This window comes from Brassica napus, chromosome C3, assembly GCF_020379485.1.
Source record: "Brassica napus cultivar Da-Ae chromosome C3, Da-Ae, whole genome shotgun sequence".
Taxonomy (NCBI): Eukaryota; Viridiplantae; Streptophyta; class Magnoliopsida; order Brassicales; family Brassicaceae; genus Brassica; species Brassica napus.
The window spans coordinates 37,572,292-37,591,423 of record NC_063446.1 but is presented as its reverse complement, the minus strand read 5'-3'; the positions used below and the strand labels follow the sequence as shown (position 1 = coordinate 37,591,423).

The 19,132-nt window shown below is 31.2% G+C and overlaps 2 protein-coding genes across 2 annotated transcripts; one reads left to right on the top strand and one right to left on the bottom strand.

Moving 5' to 3' along the window:
* Positions 1 to 3,245: 3,245 nt before the first annotated feature.
* Positions 3,246 to 6,311, top strand: LOC106348170 (DEAD-box ATP-dependent RNA helicase 27). The gene is made up of 12 exons (XM_013787849.3): positions 3,246 to 3,799; positions 3,863 to 4,048; positions 4,118 to 4,303; positions 4,402 to 4,485; positions 4,569 to 4,610; positions 4,688 to 4,756; positions 4,841 to 5,143; positions 5,237 to 5,275; positions 5,351 to 5,455; positions 5,529 to 5,597; positions 5,704 to 5,829; positions 5,921 to 6,311. Exons 1-12 carry the CDS (start codon positions 3,419 to 3,421, stop codon positions 6,080 to 6,082), a joined length of 1,752 nt encoding a protein of 583 aa, XP_013643303.2. The 5' UTR covers positions 3,246 to 3,418; the 3' UTR covers positions 6,083 to 6,311.
* Positions 6,198 to 7,904, bottom strand: BNAC03G48720D. Its single transcript, XM_013786006.3, has 3 exons — positions 7,265 to 7,904; positions 6,988 to 7,175; positions 6,198 to 6,922 (listed from the first exon to the last, which is right to left on the bottom strand). Exons 1-3 carry the CDS (start codon positions 7,806 to 7,808, stop codon positions 6,446 to 6,448), a joined length of 1,209 nt encoding a protein of 402 aa, XP_013641460.1. The 5' UTR covers positions 7,809 to 7,904; the 3' UTR covers positions 6,198 to 6,445.
* Between the last annotated feature and the right edge of the window lie 11,228 nt (positions 7,905 to 19,132).

Genomic DNA, 19,132 nt, shown 5'->3' with positions numbered 1-19,132 from the left:
AGGGTTTGTTTAGCTTAGGGGTTTAGAGCGTGATCATGCTGATAACGTGTTGTGAAACAAGAGAATGAAATCTATGTTTCTATATTATTCATAAACATAAGGAGCATTTTATATATAGAGAATTACACCGTCATAGAATAATGGAAAGACTAAAGAAATGAAATACAAATATGGAAAGAGTACAAATCATAATCTAATAAGGAAAAGACAAGATGTCGATTCTCTCTCTCTCCTCACGGTCGAGTCTCTCTCTCTAGCATTGGGCCGGTTATGAACCGGGTCGGTTATGGACCGGGCCGGTTATGGACATTTACAATATGATTTATAACACAACCTTCTAATTCACCTCAATTCGTAAAACCAATCAAAGTGACACGGAAGATTAATTAAAAAGACAATTAAAATTAAAAAAAATGGAAAATAACTAAAAGAAATAAAAGAGGACGTCACCTTTAACCAAGGAACTGAACGTGATCTCCATCGGCTTCTTCTTCATCGCCCACAGAGATATATCTAATTAAGAAAACTGAAATCGAAAACATAAAGTCTTAACCGATCGTTTTCGATTTGACTTTAATTTGGTTACTCTTTCACTAAAAATAAAAAACTGGGTTAAAGAGACCCTCATGTGTTGTGACAACATCATCATCAAATTGTATTGCTAACTAAGTGCCGAAGAACCAAAGCCCTTGAAAACACAAGACATCTTTGGCTAAACCTGTCACATCTAGGGTCTTGCGGGGTAGAATGAACATATTCTTAATTTTTAAGTCTCCCATGAATATCCAGTAAATTTTTCCTAAATTTTTTAATAGATTTGATCAAGAAAAAAAAATGGGAAATTGCATCCTACATCCATCAAACAAATTATAATTCATCCAATATCTAAAAGCTCTATTTTTTCAATATACACTATACACATTATAGATTATTTTCATATTAACCTTCTAAAACCAACCGGTGAAATCTACTAACAAAAATAATTAAAAAATATATAAAAAACTTTTAGTCACTTCTTCTAATCCATCACCACCACCGCCACGTCTCTACTCCACCATCTCTTTCCACTGTCTCTCTTTCTTCTTCAGATTATCAACAAAATCATACATTTTCTTCTGTCACATAATTTTTCTCTTTTAATACTTCACCAAAAGAACAATCAATTGTTCAAAAGAAGAGACAACGATGAAGTTATAGACGGTGAGCACACACAACAACTCTTTCATTTCTTTTCCTTTTTAAAAATAAAAATCAATTGATTCTCACAATCATGCTTTTGTTTTCATACTTTGTTTTCGTTTGTGTTTTGTTTTAAAGATCCAGTGGTGAAGAACAAACAACGATGAAAGCGTAGACGGTGAACACACACAACAACTCTTTCATTTTTTTCTCCTTTTTTTTCTTAAATCAATTGATTCTTCACAATTATGCTTTTGTTTACATACTCTGTTTTCGTTTCTGTTTTTATTTTACAGATCCAGTGGTGAAGAACAACGATGGCGAGTCAGTAAAAGCATCATCGTGTCGGGAAAAAGAGAGGAGATGAAGACGATCTCTATATGGTGGTGAAATAAATGAATGTGTATCAGTCTGTTTAAAAAAAGAATTGAAGAAGATGAACTCGCCGTCTATACTATATTTGGTGAAATGAATAGTATAATATATATTTTTAAGTATAGCTACCTATGTACGGTTACCATACTATTTGAGACATATTTCTATACTACTCCTTAAAAATGTAATAATATGTCATGCTTTTAAATTTGATAGGTCTCTTCTTTGTCATTTTGTGTGATTGATTGTAATATGAAATTCATTTTTCGAGTGTTGGACAAATTTGATTATTTGGAACATTCGTTTACTATACTACTTAGACTATATGGAATATAAGATATGGAACATGCTAACCAAGTAAATGTGTTTTGAAGTGTTTAATATTGGAAAACAATTTATAGATTGTATTTGGGTTATAGGTTCCTGCCTAGGGTTTAGATTTACAAAGTAAAGGTTTGGGTATAGTAAACCATATTATATACATTCTATTTGGGTCTATACTTCCTTGATTAGGGTTTAGCTTAATCTATTTATTTAGGTTTAGGGTTTAGGGTATATTTGGATTAGAGTTTAGTGACTAGAATTTAGGGTTTATTATTTAGAAGGTGAGGGGGTATGGTTGGGATCAACATTAACTTCTTTCATGCAATTATAGACATTATATTTGAGTTTAGATTTAGTAACTAGGGAGTTTGTTTAAGGTTTAATATTTAAATGAGTGGTATGGTTTAAGATTTTGTGATTAAGATTTATGGTTTAGTATTTGAAAGGTGAGGGTTGAGTTTTGGGTTTAGTGATAACAGTTTAGGGTTTAATATTTAAAGTTGGGTGTGAGTCAGCATTCTATACTATTTATAAGTTCTATACTATTTGAGTCAATAGTTCTATACTATTTATTAAATATGTAATAATTTGCCGTGTTATAGGTTTCTTGCTAGGGTTTAGATTGTCTAATATTGAAAAATAGTTTATAGAATGTATTTGGATTTATAGGTTTCTGGTTTGAGTTTAGAATTACTAAATAGAGGTTTGTGTATAGTAGTCAGCGATTTTAGGTGGGTTTGTTATGTATAGTTTTTACCGTATCTTGGGTATTGTACTATGTCACTGAGATAGAATTGTACACTTGCAACATATGGTTAAGATTATATTTGGGTTTAGATTTAGTAACTAGGGGGATTGTCTAGGGTTTAATATTTAAATGGGTGGATAGGATTTAATATGTATGTTCCATTGCTGAAAATTTTTAAATATATAGTAAAATAGTTATCTATTATATTTGGTTTATAATTTACTGTGATTATAGTATAGATTTACTTATTAGAGGTAAAAAGTAGTGATTTGGATGATTTTGACAATGTCGTTGTCAATAGTGTGCACAAAATTTTAGCCACATTTCATTTTGTTGACATCATATTTAAATATCTTATTTAGCATATTTTTTTTTTGCCACATCATCACTAACAACACAAAGTCACTGGATGATTACATGAATAAATGATAGAACCAGATAATAAATGACATAAATGTTAGTCATTACGTTATGTCAAAATCAATGACATGCATTTAATTTCTTTGGTAATCTTAGACATGTGGCAAATTTTGGAATTTTTTTTTTTTAAATAGAAACATAAAACCCGGCCCATTGTAGTTCTTTTGGGTTCGTCGGTTTAGAGATTTTTTTTTAGTTTAATACAGTTAAACCAACTCTGTTCCGGTCCGGTTTCTTGAAATACTGATATACAGAGAGACCTTGATAAACCCTAATAATCTTGTATCCCTATTTCGATTTTGATAGAGGTTAAAAACCAAAGTCTCTCTGCTTGCCTCAAATCGAAGAAGAAGAAGAAAAGCCCTTCAAACCATGGGGAATTTGGATTTGGAGCAGCATTCACCCGAAAAGGAAGAGATGAAGACGAAGAAGAAAAGATCCAGAGACAAAGCGAAGATACTAAAGCAGCTAGCGAAGAGGGAGGTTAAAGAGCCAAAATCAATAACAGATGAAGAACCGAAGAAGAAGAAGAAGAAACTAAAGCAGGTTGCGACAGAGGATGAAGAGACCGAAGCAATTAGCGATGAAGAACCAAAGAAGAAGAAGAAGAAGAAGAAAGCGAAGCAGGTCGAAGAAGAAGGAGAGGAAAGTGGTGGAAACGGTATAATGACTAACGAAACGTTTGAGTCATTGGGGCTATCTGATAACACTCATAAATCCATCAAAGAGATGGGATTCGCACGCATGACTCAGGTAAAAAGATTCAACCTTTTTTATTATTAACCCGTTTACAAAACTAATCCTTGAATGTTGCAGATTCAAGCTAAAGCGATTCCGCCGTTGATGATGGGGAAAGATGTACTCGGAGCTGCCAGAACCGGTTCTGGAAAGACCTTGGCTTTTCTTATACCCGCTGTAGAGCTTCTTTACCATGTCCGGTTTACTCCTCGCAATGGAACCGGTGTTATTGTGATTTGTCCAACAAGAGAGCTTGCCATTCAGGTCTTCTATATTTGTCACTACTTGAATCAAGTCAATGAGTGAATACTCAAAACATCTTTCATGTTTCAGTCGTATTTAGTGGCGAAAGAGCTTCTTAAGTTCCATTCTCAGACCGTGGGAAAGGTTATTGGTGGTGAGCCCAGAAAGAAAGAAGTTGAAATTCTTGTCAAAGGTGTTAACCTGTTGGTGGCTACCCCTGGCAGACTTCTCGATCACCTTGAGAATACTGATGGATTTGTATTCAAGAACTTGAAGGTAACACACAAAAACTCTGATTTTCAATTTTTGGGTAGTACTGTCTATTTGTCATGGTTTTTGAGTTAATGCAATTACTGTTATGTGTTAAACTGCAGTTTCTGGTTATGGATGAGGCTGATAGGATACTGGAACAGAACTTTGAAGAAGACATGAAGAAGATCATTAAGCTTCTACCAAAGGTATTCTCGCGGCTTTGCATACTGAAGTAACTAATGATTCAATAAGGACATAGTGTCTAAATTGTCTTTTTTATTTGATGCAGACAAGGCAGACGTCACTGTTTTCCGCCACACAGACATCCAAGGTTTGTTTTGTATAGTTCCTTCATTATTTTATTAGCAAAGGCTTATTAAGATTGGTTACATTCGGTTAAACCCACAGGTTGAGGATCTTGCTAGGGTGTCACTTACATCACCTGTTTATATTGATGTGGACGAAGGACGAAAAGAGGTAGCAGATGATCACATTGTTCTTTGATCTATTCTTACATTTTTCTTCTTTTCCATTTCCTAAAGTGGAAATTGAAAACTGTAGGTTACAAATGAAGGCTTGGAGCAAGGTTACTGTGTTGTGCCAAGTGCAAAGCGGTTACTCTTTTTACTCACCTTCTTGAAGACGTTTCACGGGAAGAAGAAGATCATGGTATTTTTCTCCACTTGCAAATCGACAAAGTTTCACACGGAACTCTTTCGGTACATCAAAATAGATTGCCTCGCCATCCATGGAGGGATGGAGCAGAGCAAAAGGACTTCAACGTTTTTCCAGTTCGTAAAGTTGGAAACTGGTGTCTTATTGTGTACTAATGTAGGTGCCCGTGGTCTTGACTTCCCACGTGTGGTATGTTTCCTTTTCAACAATTTTTTTAAATGTTGTAAGTAATCTTATTAGTTGGTGTTTGGTCTTTGATTGAATATTGTCTGCTTGTTTTAGGATTGGATTGTGCAGTATGATCCTCCAGATGATCCTACGGTATGTTACTTATATAATTTGTACTTCATATGCATGTGAGAATCACTCTGATGTATCTTTACTTTTAATATTTAGGAATACATTCATAGAGTAGGTAGAACAGCTCGTGGAGAGGGTGCAAAAGGGAAGGCTCTGCTTGTTCTAACTCCAGCGGAGTTGCAGTTTATTCAGTATCTCAAGGTAATTGTTTCATTAAGTTGATGACATTGTTGCACGGACTATATAACTGAGTGAAGAATCTGAATTATTCCAGGCAGCTAAAATTCCTGTTGAAGAACATGAATTTGAGGAAGAGAAGTTGCTCAATGTGCAGGCTTTCCTGGTAAAACATTTGTCTCTCTCCGAAAACTTTATTCACTCTTTATATACTACGTTCAAGAGCATAGAGGTTTTGTTTAACTAATGTTTTTTAAATAATAAAATTGCAGGAAAAGACGATATCTGAAAACAGTGCATTGAGCGTGTCAGCAAAAGAAGCATACAAGACTTACATATCAGGATATGATTCTCACTCTATGAAAGATGTCTTTAATGCTCACCGACTCGATCTCAAGGTAACCAACCAAAATCTGCTGTTATATGATCTTAGTATACGTTGCAGTTTTGAGTTGAGTAAAACGCAAATCTTTTTTTTTTTTTCTGCAGGAGGTTGCGGCTTCGTTCTGTTTCTCATCACCACCCAAATTATTGCTGAAGATACATCGAGAAGGAGACGGGTACAGGAGCAAGAGAGAACCTGTTAATAATAAGTTTAACAGAGGTCGTGGTGGCAGACCCGGCGGTAAAACTAAGTTCGAGAGGTACTAATAGTGACGAGACAAGACAAGAGAGACCAGTTTTGTCCTTGATACACTTGGGAGCATTTTACTCTCTTTTTTTTGCATTAAAACATTTCTGTTTAGTTACCATGCTTCGAATCCAGGATCTAAAGATCAATTTCTTATTAATCTACAATCGTAATGATAAACAAATTCTACCTTTTATACAAACATTGTAGTTTCTAATAAAGGCCTCGTATGAGTGAGTTTTCATCGAACAGATTATTGATAGAAGAGATTATATCTTTTATATAACCAAAAGAACACTAGAGGTCATTTAAATTACATTTCATCGACATTGAGCAAATGGTTTGATTCTTTGTTCTCTTTTACCTGACCTGTGTTGGTTGTCTTATATCTGTACCCAGTCTGGTGAACTAGAGTTAGTAGATCTCTTGGAACTCACCTGTACGTCTCTTTCCTCATCGTCATCTTCTAGATCACTGAATGACACATCTTCTTCGTCTTCTTCACCAAGAGGATGCTTAGTAGTTGCTCCTCCTTCCATGCCGCTCACAGCATCTGAACTCTCTTCATCGTTCAGCCAATCATCTGCGTCTTCTTCTTCTTCTTCTTCGTCCTCAGCTTGCACGTTGACAAATCTGGATGAAGAAGAAGAATCAGTTGATGAGTTTCTTTCTTCAATCACAGATTTGTCAACGACTTGTATCTCCTTGCTCTCAACTGTGTGCTTGTCTGTCTCAAACTCCTGCGGATTTACGGTAAGAGGTTCAACCACTGCAGCGTTAGCTTCGGAACTCTCTCCTTCCACAGGTGCTCTGTTTATTTTCTGTAACTCGTGAGATAACATTGCTCTTGCTTCGAGTACCTACACAAGAATCACATCAGCTAAACTTTTACATCCCAAGAAACCTGAGATGATACTATTTTTACCTGAGGAGTGGAGAGAAGCGAGGCATCGTGTTGAGTGAGTTTAGGATGCAAAAGCACAAAGTAAATCATCCAGAAGCAATTCTCACTCATGTATTCAGGGCAAAGCTCAATCCTCAAAGAAGAAAGGCTCGGTACAAGCCTTTCAACGGCCATAGCATGCTCGTGCTGATCATCAGTCATTTCAAACTCTGAAAAATAGCATCAAATTCACAAGATAAAACAATCTATAGTGAGTGACAAAGCAAGCTCAAGATCCTCCTGAAGCTAAGAGACTTACCATCAAAGGTATCATCCTCATCAGGTAAAGGAAGATCCAACCAAGTCTCGGGATGCATCGCGAGATCCCTCACGAACGCAACTAGCTCCTCGGTGACTCCGATTATGTCACCGTAATCCTTCGGATCGGCTCCTTCTGAACCTAACTGTAAGAAGTTCGAAGCGATCTTGGTGAAATCGGATACCGGCAAGTTCTCAGAGAGCTTCGAAATCCCCGTCCTGAATCTCCCTCCAATCTCCGCGAAATCGTTCCTAATCCCAGCGATCAGATCCTCGTCCTCCTCCTCCGCATGATCTGGACTCTGATTTCTCTCCTGGAGATCCGGAGACGAAGACGGTTGCGATAGGAACGAAGCTACGCCCCAGAATTGGCTTCTCAAGGTCTTGGTGAGCTCGGAGATGTCTTCCTTAACCCCTCGAGGAGACTGTGACTCCGACACCGACTGATTCGGAACGGAATCTTCACCAGAAAGTCTCTTTTCATCATCTCCATCGTCCTCGTCGAGCTTGAGTGAGTTCGCGATGGATCTAGCTAACCAAGCCATATCCGAATCTCTCGATATCTCTCTCTCTCTTTCACAAGTTGCGATCGTGATCTTTTTACAACAGCTCGAAAGCTAAGCAACCTTCGTAAATATCTTAACTTGGATTACCAAGAAAAAAAAAGAAGTTAATTAAACTAAACCAAAACGGCGCCGTTGTTGTGATTTCAGTTAAGAGGGGCAACGGCGTAAATTTCCCTGGCGGTTAAATATTAATGGGCCCTAGGTTAAAGCCTAAATAGTTGAGCTAAGACACTTTTAAGATATGTGTGACAAAAAAAAAAAAAGACACTTTTAAGATATAAGTTGTAAAATGATTTTCACTAGAACTATGACAACGGTAACAAAGAAAACGGTAACTTTAATCCATTATTATTTATTATATCACAAGATATGAACCCGTTGCGTTGTAACAAATTTTATTTGATGTTTTAATTTAATAAAAACCATTAAATAATAAATCATTTTATAATAGTTTTATGATTGTTTTTTGCATATGTTGTTTGATATTTATTTTATAACTAAAACTCGTTTTCACACATAAATTCAAGTTAATATTTGTATTTTATAATCATGGTGCATAGATAAATTGTTATAAACTTTGTACTTAGGATTAGAAAAAATACTATACCTAAAAGTTTACACTGAACACAACCCGAAATAAGAAATTGAATAAAAAGTAAAAAGAAATGAAAGTCAAATACACCAATCGAATCAATGACAACATTATACATGTTCTTATGTAATAATTTAATGTTTTATTAAATAAGACTTTAAAATTTTATTTTATTTTATTTTATTAAGATTTTTTAAAAAAGGAAAACATTTTATTTCATAAATCTTCTTTTATTTACAATTTAAAAAATAAAAAATAATATAAAATACTCTTTTACAATTTTGTTTAAGATTTTTTTCAAACCGAGTTATTGTCATATAACCTATTAAATTATCTTCTCTTTAAAATTTCAGAAAAATATAAATTGCTATCAAATAATTAATTTTAGCTATTAATAAATAATTTTAAAATTAGTATTTTTGCAATTCGTATCAATACTAATTTTACACTTCTTTTGTTAATTAAATAATTTTTAGTATCATGTTCTTCATCAAATACTATCTTGAAAATATTATCAAATAAATTTTTACAATTCTCTTTTGGTTAGGATTTAAAAATATGATACAAATTTCTTTTGTTTAGGATATTTTTTATAAAAAGGAAATAACTATCAATTATTCTTTTACAGTTTTTTAGGATTTTAGAAAATAAAATTAATATTACATAATCATTTACTATTATATTTTGTTTAGGACTTAGAAAAATAAAATTTCTATCAAATAATTATTGGGGTTTTTGCCAAAACTAACCCACAACTTGATTTTAACCCCAAACTTATACCCAAACTTGAATCAAATGCAAAACTAACCTAAAAGCCTAGTGAAATTACAGCTCAGCCCCTTGTGACCAAACAAAAAAACAGAAGCCATTTTTACGAATATATCCCTAGTAAATCGTCTGAGTCGTCTGAGATGTTGGAAGTCGTCTGGACGACTGAAGTGTAAGTCGTCTGGTACCGGTTTATTTTAAAAATAATTTATAAATCTTGTAAAAAAATATTTTGATGTGTGAAAAATAAAAATCAAGTAATTATAAACAGTTTTAAGTGATATAAATTAAGATATGATAAAATTGATTTGTTTTGAAGATAGATGAGTGGAAGTAGTGAATCATGAAATACTTTGGTTTAGGAGTTTGGCAAACATATGTTGTAGTATTGTATGTATTGTTAGGGTTAGATTTTGGAAAACTAAAATGTTTTTTTCAAAAATTAGTTTTCACTTATATGTGTTTATTTATGTGTATAGTAAACACTTTTCAAGTTTGATTTGATTTTATGAAGTCTTTAATTAGATAATTAAGTTTAGGGGTTATTTTAGGGTGTGGACGACTTATATTTCAGTCGTCTGTTGAATAATTTACTCGGACGACGTATATTTCAGTCGTCTGTTGAATAATTTACTCGGACGACTTACATTTCAGTCATCTGGTGAAGAAATTAAAACAGACGACTTACATGTAAGTCGTCCAAATATTCCCGCCTAAATTTTTTTTAAAAAATTATTTTCTCGCTTAAATAATTTAAACCAGATGACTTACTTGTAAGTCGTCTGGAAAGTCTTCTATTTTAGTTTTCCGCTAAAAATATTTAATTTCCCGCTAAAAATATTAAACTCTTCTGGACGACTTACATGTAAGTCGTCTGTTTTAATTTCTTCACCAGACGACTGAAACGTAAGTCGTCCAGGAAGTCGTCTGAGTCAAAAATATTTAACCTAATTGGATTTTTTGTCTCCATATATAAAGAAAAATTTATACATTCTCTCTCCTCCTCTCAAATGGCTGCAACAAAAATGTAATGTTCATCATTCTAAAACTCTCCAACCTCTCTCTAATATCTTTGACTTGAAAACACCAAACTTTATATGAATTTTTCAGTTTTGTCTCATGTATTTCTTACTAATCTATCTCTTTTGCAGGTTTTTAATCAAATGGTACTCATCTTCCACTAATTTAAAGGTAAATCTATTAATTTTATATATGTATTTTTGTGTGTTCTATAAATGTAGATTTATCTAATCTTCCACTCATTTTCTCTATTTTTAAGTCATTTGAACGTTTCTGGATATGCAAGTTTTTCAGATCTGGATTTGATATGCAGGTTTTTCAGATCTGGAAAACTTCTTGGACGACTTACCTGTTAGTCGTCTGGAAGTCGTCTGGACTTCTTGGAAGTCTTCTGACAAAGTCGTCTGGACTTCCAGGAAGTCGTCTGGACTTCCAGGAAGTCGTCTGGACTTCCAGGAAGTCGTCTGGACTTCATGAAAGTCTTCTGACGAAGTCTCCCTTTCATAATAGATCTGAGCGTTTTGGTAAGTTCTTATGTCTGATTTTTCTGTATTTGGTAACTTCTTGTTGTATAAAGTTCTTACTTTTTTCCCAAACTAAAACTCTCCAAACCCACTTTAATCTCTTTGACTTGAAAACACCAAACTTTATATGAATTTTCCAGTTTTGTCTCATGTCTTTCTTACTAATCTATCTTTTTTGCAGGTTTTTAATTAGATGGTACTTATCTTCCACTAATTTAAAGGTAGATCTATTATTTTTAGATATGTATTTTTGTGTGTTCTGTAAAGGTAGATTTATCTAATCTTTCACTCATTTTTTCTGTTTTTAAGCCATTTGAACGTTTTTGGATATGCAGGTTTTTCAGATCTGGATTTAATATGCAGGTTTTTCAGATCTGGAAGACTTCTGGGACGACTTACCTGTTAGTCGTCTGGAAGTCGTCTGTAAGTCGTCTGGACTTCTTGGAAGTCTTCTGACAAAGTCGTCTGGACTTCCTGTAAAGTCGTCTGGACTTCCTGTAAAGTCGTCTGGACTTCCTGTAAAGTCGTCTGGAAGTCGTCTGAACTTCCTAAAAGTCTTCTGACAAAGTCGTCTGAACTTCCTGGAAGTCGTCTGGACTTCTTTTGTTTGTGGTCTGTTTTGTGAATTGCATGTCTACTCTTTTAGTTGTGAATTTTTTGTAAAATCAGTAATAATGTTTTCCAAGATGTATTAAATGTGCTAACAATGTGTTTACACATTTACAAATCAATGAAATAATAGACTTCAGTAGCCTTTTTCTTATCTTTGGATCTCTCATATGCAATAATAAACTCCAATGGCCTTTTTCTCATCTTAATAAAAAAGAATGTTGGTAGCTTTATATTGATACAACATTTTAAGAAGCATTTTAACCCTTCTTCCAACTCATAACAATAGTCATCGTTATTGTCTATAACAATAATACTTAAGAGATGGAAACAAACAATAGTAACTAGTCAAAGCATATCATATTTTATTATAAGTTTGGGTTGAAAAACTTAGTCAAATTTAGTAAAACTAAGGGAGAGAACATATTTTGTAAATATGAGTTTTACATATCTTGAAGTTACTTATCACTCTTAAAAATATAAGTTATTCAAAAACTAACGTAGAAGACTTAAAAACTAGCGGAGAAGACGCGGACGACTTCAATCTAAGTTTTCCAGACGACTAAACTATACGTCGTCTGGTCAACGCAGAGGTTATTTTTGCAATTGACTTTGAAATCTGTTATTTCGGACGACTGAAAAATAAGTCGTCTACTATTGTTTGGCTAAAAAAAAACTCCAAAAAAGCTAGACGACTTACATTTCAGTCGTCATAGGTTAGTTTTGCATTTGACTAGATTATTTCAGAAGTTTGACTTTTCTGGACGACTTACATTTCAGTCGTCTAGTGAAAATTAAAATAATAATATTTTTTAAAAAGTAGACGACTTACAGTTAAGTCATCATAGGTTAGTTTTGCAATTGAAAAAAAAAACTTCAAGATTTAATTATATACAGACGAATTCAGTCGTCCACGAGACGACTGAAATGTAAGTCGTCCAGGATTTACGAGGTTTGACCAGAATCTCGGAAAAAAATCCTGGACGACTTACAAGTAAGTCGTCTCGTGGACGACTGAATTATAAGTCGTCTGTGTATAATTAAATTTTGATGTTTTTTTTTTCAATTGCAAAACTAACCTATGACGACTTAACTGTAAGTCGTCTACTTTTTAAAAAATATTGTTATTTTAATTTTCGCCAGACGACTGAAATGTCAGTCGTCTGGGGAAGTCAAACTTCTGAAATTATCCAGTCAAATGCAAAACTAACCTATGACGACTGAAATGTAAGTCGTCTAGGTTCTTTGGAATTTTTTTTGAAACCAAACAAAAACTGACGACTTAACTTTCAGTCATCTCAGGTTACAGATTTCAAAGTCAATTGCAAAAATAACCTCTGCATTGACCAAACGACTTCCAGGTAAGTTGTCTACAGCCAGACAACTTCCCAAGTAAGTTGTCTGACGAACAGATCTGGAAAAAAATTCGATGTCATACCTTAAATTGGTGAGATAAGTTCCTTAGCATACATAAGGCTTCTCCAAGCACACAGAATCACAAACGAAAGTAACCCACCAAGAATCGTTAGCTTCTACGACTCTATGAACCATAAAAAATGTAGAATCAAAATCTTGGGGTTTTTTAGCTCATTGTGGAGAGAAAGTGAGAGATATGTTGTGTTTAGTTCACAAGAATGGAAAAAGAAGAAGGGTAAATCGATTTTGGGAGCATTAAGAGCTTCAAATTGGTTGTTCATGGTGGTTGTGGTATTGATGACAATGGCAATCTTGTAATTACTTGAAGATGATGAGGGTGAGAGAGTAAAAATGTCATTTTCGAAGAAAAAAAGAAAAAAAAAATTGATGGCATTTTCGTAAATTATATGAACTTGGGGTGAATAGGGCAAAACCAATTTTTTTTAAAAAAAGAGGTTAGTTTTGTGTTTGACTTTAAGTTATAGGTCAATTCTGCAAAAAGCCCATAATTATTTCCAGTTTATATTAACTATTTCAAAAGTTTACATTTTCAAAATTCTTATTTTTAAATATCACTTATATTTTACAATTTTTTTTGTTAATTAAATAAATGTTACTGTCATGTTTATCATTGATTTTAAGTATAAATTACTATTAAATAAAATTTTACAATTTTCTCTAGTGAGGAGTTAAAAAAAGAGAAACAAATATTAATTGGTTAAGATTAGAAAATATTTATTTTTTAGAAATCTCTTTTATTTAAGATTTTAGGAAAACAATAAGTTATTTTTACATAATGAAAGTTTTTATTAACACATTTACAATCTAATATTTGAAGTTAATTTTGGTTTATATTTTTTTAACATAAAATTATTAAAAAGTAAAGTTAGTTAATTATAATAAAAATAAGTTTATTTTATAATTAGTTTTTTCTTTTAGATTTTTATACAACTATTTTATTTTTAATAGAAAAAATTATGTTTAGTTATTTATATATTTTGTCTTATACTTACATACACATATTCATCATATTCACATATATTCATGTACGACAACAACATCAAAACTAAAAGTTATGTTAGTATCATAAGATGTAATATGGATAATAAAAAATTGGGTTGTATCAAGAAATTAAAAGAAAATATTCAGGTAATACTTTTCATGTAAATACTATTGTGTTTTGTAAAAATAATATGTGGAAGCTTAAACCTAAATATTGATGAGAAATATTTATAGCTATTTTTTGTCATAATTGTTTAACATACAATTATCTATTAAAAAGGAAAGTTAGTTACTTATGAGAAATAATAGTTCTTTTACAATTCTCTTTTAAATAGGCTTTTAAAAAAGTAATATATTTATTTAAAAGTTAGTTTTTTTCAAAAAAAAAAATAAGAGTACTCTTACAATTCTCATGATTGTTACTAAATTCGTTTTCTTCAATATCGCTAATATTTTTACATTTTTTCTTATTAATTAAATAATTGTTACTATAAGTTTATCAAGGAAAGTATTATTTTTACTTATACTAAAATAATAAGAGTACTATTACCATTCTCATTATTGTAACTAAATTCGTTTTTTTCAATATCACTAATATTTTTTAAATTTTTTCTTGTTAATTATTTATTAAAAAGGAAATTTTCTAGAAACAACTACTATTAAATAAGTTCTGAAATTAATTCTTACTATTAAATAATTTAAAAGATTTGTTTTTATTATCTTAGCATATATATATTTAATCATGAGAGATTTTAACACATGTCGATATATTAAAAGGAAAATCCCTATAATATAATTATTTGCTTCATATTTTAAAAAAGAAAAATTATTATTAAATAATATTTACAGTTACTTTTTACAAATCATTTTTTGTTTATTATCTAATTATATATTTTTTAATTAGAAAATAGTTTAACACATGTCACAATCTTAACTATATAATTTCCACGTGTCCGAATCGTGTTAATAAGATGTGAAATATTTGTACCTATTTTTTGTGATAATTTTTTAACATACAATTATCTATTAAAAAGAAAGTTAGTTAATTATAAGAAAATAATAAGCGCACTTTTACGATTTTCTTTTAATTAGGATTTTAAAAAAGTAATATTATTTATTTTAAAGTTAGTTTTTCTTCATGTTTTTAATTAAATAATTTATAATACTTGTAGGATTTTACAATTCATTTTTGTTTTAATATTTTTTTCTTAAAAGTTAATATTTATCTTTTATAATTCTCTATCTTTAGTATCTTGTAAAACAAACATTATAATAAAAAGAAAATAAAAAAAAATAATAATAATAATAATAATAATAATAATAATAATAAGACTATTACATAATATTTATAATTAAAAAATCGTTTTTATTATTTATGTATATATATATTTTTGACTATGAGATTGTTTAACACATATCACATTTTTAAATATATAACTGACATGTGTCACAATCACGTTAATTAGCAACATTAAAGAACCAAACTTTATATAATAAGATAATAATATTAAGACTATTAATTAGTATTTATAATTAATTTTGAAGAAAAATTGTTTTTATTATTTTAGTATATATATTTTTGATTATGAGATAGTTTAACATGTATCACATTTTTAAATATATAACTAACATGTGCCACAATCATGTCAATTAGCAATTTTGAAGAGCCAAACTCAATATAATCTTTTATAATTATATTTTCATTAAAAAATTTTAAAAAAGAAACTATATTAAATAAATTGTTTTTAAACCTATTTTTTTAGGATTTTGAAGAAAAGAAAATTTCTAAGAACATTACTACTAAATATTTTTTAAAAATTTTTTTACTATTAAATAATTTTTAAAAGTAGTTTTTTTTTCAAAATTCGTTTTTATTATCATATTATATATATTTTTTAATCATTATATATTAAACACATGTCACAATATTAGAAGGAAAATTGTTATCAAATAATATTTTACAATTATCTTTATTAGGATTTAAAAAAAAGAAGAAAAATGACTATTAAATAATATTTATAATTAATTTTTAATAAAATTTGTTTTTGTTAGTATCTTAGTATATATATTTTTAATTATGAGATATATTAACACATCACAATCTTAAAATATATAATTGTCATGTGTCTATAAGATTCAGAATTTAACAAGTAGTGGTTTTTATAAATCTTGAAAGAACTTCTCAGAGAACATACGAGTAGAGATTTTTTCTCAGTTTTTGAATTTTAAAAGTTTTCCAGAATATCTATCCACAGAGTCTCTTCTTCGTTTCACCGTCGATAGTTCTCCGCCTTTACATATCGGCGACTTCTCCAGGTAAATCGCTGGGTTTATCTTCTTCTTTGAAAATGCAGGCAGCATGTATACCTTTAGTACATCCCAAGAGGGTTTTTGTTACTAGAGTTCCTATTCTAACTCCAACCAGGGAGTAGGCTGTCCGGTAAGTAGCATTACTTTGGTCCCGGATACAATAATAAAACTGTACCATCTTTTGATTCATATCTCCTGAAAAGCTTGTTTGTATGTGTTGCAGGATTCACCGTATGATTCAAAAGCTTGCACAGTTTACTGATATAAAATGTGAAGATTATGGATACGAGGCCGGATTCTCGACCCTTTTGATTGGCAGAGAAGTTAGTAAGGGGAAAGAGCAACCCTAGTCGAGTATCCAATCGTGTTCCATGCGGAGGCTCCAACGGATTAATGTCGTTGTTGAGCTTCTTCACTCTCCGCTAGGATTTCTCAATGTAAGTGCTTACTTCTTCCCCAAGTTATGTTGTGTGATGCTAGCTAGTGATGCGAATCTTGATGATAATGATGATCTAATTTGGAAGATAGGTTTTAGTTGGCTTGTACTTGTATTATTGAAATAGCTAGGGACTTTGCTTTTCAAAATTTAATCTAAAACGCTTTTTTTTGTCAACCCTCTGTAACATTATCAATTTTTAAAGTTCAAAAGTTTTCTATATCACTTGTTTACAAAAAGACAAAAAAAAAGAATTCTATATTACTTTATTGATAATGAAAATTTATGTGTAATTTGTGAAAACAAATCAAAAACCTCCAGTCATTGATGGATTGTTGGAGATGTTATGTTTCATTTGTTAACACTTATGATCACTTAATTTTTTTTTTATCAATTTTGTAATAAAACATTTTTTCTTTCATATTTCAGTATTTTCAAATCAACGCTTCCCTTATTTTTACTTGATTTTTCTTTTTTTTTATGATTTTTTTGCGTATGTGTAATTTATGAAAACAAATCGAACATAACTTTCATGTTATTGGATTGATCGTTAGAGATGTTATGTTTCATTTGTTTTTACATTTCTGATCATTTTTATCAATTTCATAATATATGATTTTTCTTTTCGTATTTCAACGTTTTGTTTTTACTTGATTTTTTCTTTGATTTTTTTGGCTTATTCTTTGCATTAATATATGAAAAAAACTTTATAACTATCTTAAGAAAAGATTTTATATTACTTTATGGATTATGAAAATTTATGTGTAATTTGTGGAAACAAATTGAACTTAACATCCTGTCATTGATCGATCGTTAGAGATGTTATGTTTTATTTTATGACACTATGATCAATTAATTTTATTTATCAATTTCATAATAATTAGTTTTTCCATTTGTATTTCGACATTTTCTAAAAATCAACATTTTCTTGTTTTTAATTGATTTCTTTTTTATTCCTTTGTTTATTTTTTCATTATGATTTTAAAAACTTAAAAACTATTTTAGGAAGAGATTTTATATTACTATTGATAATTAACTTATAAACTATTTTAGGAAAATGTTTCATTTGCTTTTTGGCATTTATGATCACTTATTTTTTCTTTGTCAATTTCATTATAAATAGTTTTTCCTTTTGTATTTCAACGTTTTCTAAAAATCAAAGTTTTCTTGTTTTTACTTGATTTCTGTTTTTTATTCTTTTGCTTATTTGTTTTCATTATAATTTTTTTAAACTTGTAACCTATTTAGGAGATATTTTATGTTACTATTGATTGATCCTTGATGATGTTATATTTCACCTGTTTTGATACTTATGATCAGTTAAACTTTTTTTTATCAATTTTGTAATAAACAATTTTCCCTTTGGTATTTCAGCCTTTGTATAACAAATAAACACTTAGATTCTTCTTAGTCCCTTTATTTTCACTTAGCTTGTAACACAAGAGAAAGAATTCAGACAAACGCATGTTTAAGAAAAATACTTTTGGTCCCATTAACAAGTCTGAGACCCATTTTCAGATTTCAAAATCTATTTATATTCTTCATTGTGCAATAAGCCTTTAAGCTCCAGTCAAAATGATTGTCGAATAAATATAATCTCTGTTATTGGATTGTTCGTGTGAATCTTACATTTAGTAAGCATTTCGTCTGAATAATGTAGAACATTGCTTCAAACCTGGATAGCATCCACTTTGGATCACAAGCAGAAGTTTAGCAGCCAAACCAGCTTTAACTTAAAACATTTCCCATAAGCTATTTCGCAGACTGACCAAAGAATCGAAATAGCGTAGGCTGCATTTCTCAGAACCAACTGAGGCACCACTTCAAGCCTTCAATACTAAACATCAAGCTTCTGTTTCTTCCTCTCCTATCTTTGACCAGTCTCATCAATCCAATAAGTTCGACTAGAAACAAGTTCTGCTCTAAATCATTTCTCCTCACACTAACCTTCCAATCAATCTCGCCCATTAGATGTTGGTTTCGATGGAATCATCATTCAACATGTCTACCATCAACTGAACTCTTGCTGGTTGCATCAATTCAGCTTTTGACTTTTGTGAACTTTATTATCGATGGGGGAGTAGGGTGGCGTTCGGGTACCCGCTATTCGGGTTCGGATCGGGTATTTCGGATTTTCGGGTATTTCGGTATAGGGATATAGAATGATACGCCCTAAATCGGGAAGGATCACTTTAGCTGGGTGTTGGATATGATCCGAGAAGGCAAACGGCACTTTTGGAACTGAGATGGATTAAAAGGATCGTCAAGAGATGCGGAATGGCTCTTGATATACCCACGATCTAAGGCTACCCACCTAAGAACGAATGTAGTGTGTTGGCTAACCACCAAACGACACACAAAGATGATTGGCTGACCACCAAATCAACAAGCCGGTTCAAACCGATGAACTAGCTAAGAACTCTCTCTCTCATTCAGAGAAAAGAAGAAACAAAAATATAACTCAAACTTAGACTGATTTTATTATGAGAAGTGTTTACATATTTATACTACTTGAGGAATAGAAAAAGACTTAAGAATGTATTAAAGACAAACTTAGTAAATTGAATCTATATGAGAAATTTAAAGACAATGTATTAAAACTCTTGGATCTCAGATCTGGTCAAAG

What these genes read in the sequence shown, in the direction of transcription:
- BNAC03G48720D (XM_013786006.3), bottom strand. Translation starts at nt 7,808, where the DNA reads ATGGCTTGGTTAGCTAGATCCATCGCGAACTCACTCAAGCTCGACGAG. An exon ending in TGAGGATGATACCTTTGATG is followed by an intron (nt 7,176 to 7,264) that starts GTAAGTCTCTTA and finishes GCTATTTTTCAG; the next exon opens with AGTTTGAAATGACTGATGAT. An exon ending in CGCTTCTCTCCACTCCTCAG is followed by an intron (nt 6,923 to 6,987) that starts GTAAAAATAGTA and finishes ATTCTTGTGTAG; the next exon opens with GTACTCGAAGCAAGAGCAAT.
- LOC106348170 (XM_013787849.3), top strand. Translation starts at nt 3,419, where the DNA reads ATGGGGAATTTGGATTTGGAGCAGCATTCACCCGAAAAGGAAGAGATG. An exon ending in CCGCCACACAGACATCCAAG is followed by an intron (nt 4,611 to 4,687) that starts GTTTGTTTTGTA and finishes TTAAACCCACAG; the next exon opens with GTTGAGGATCTTGCTAGGGT. An exon ending in CTCACCGACTCGATCTCAAG is followed by an intron (nt 5,830 to 5,920) that starts GTAACCAACCAA and finishes TTTTTTCTGCAG; the next exon opens with GAGGTTGCGGCTTCGTTCTG.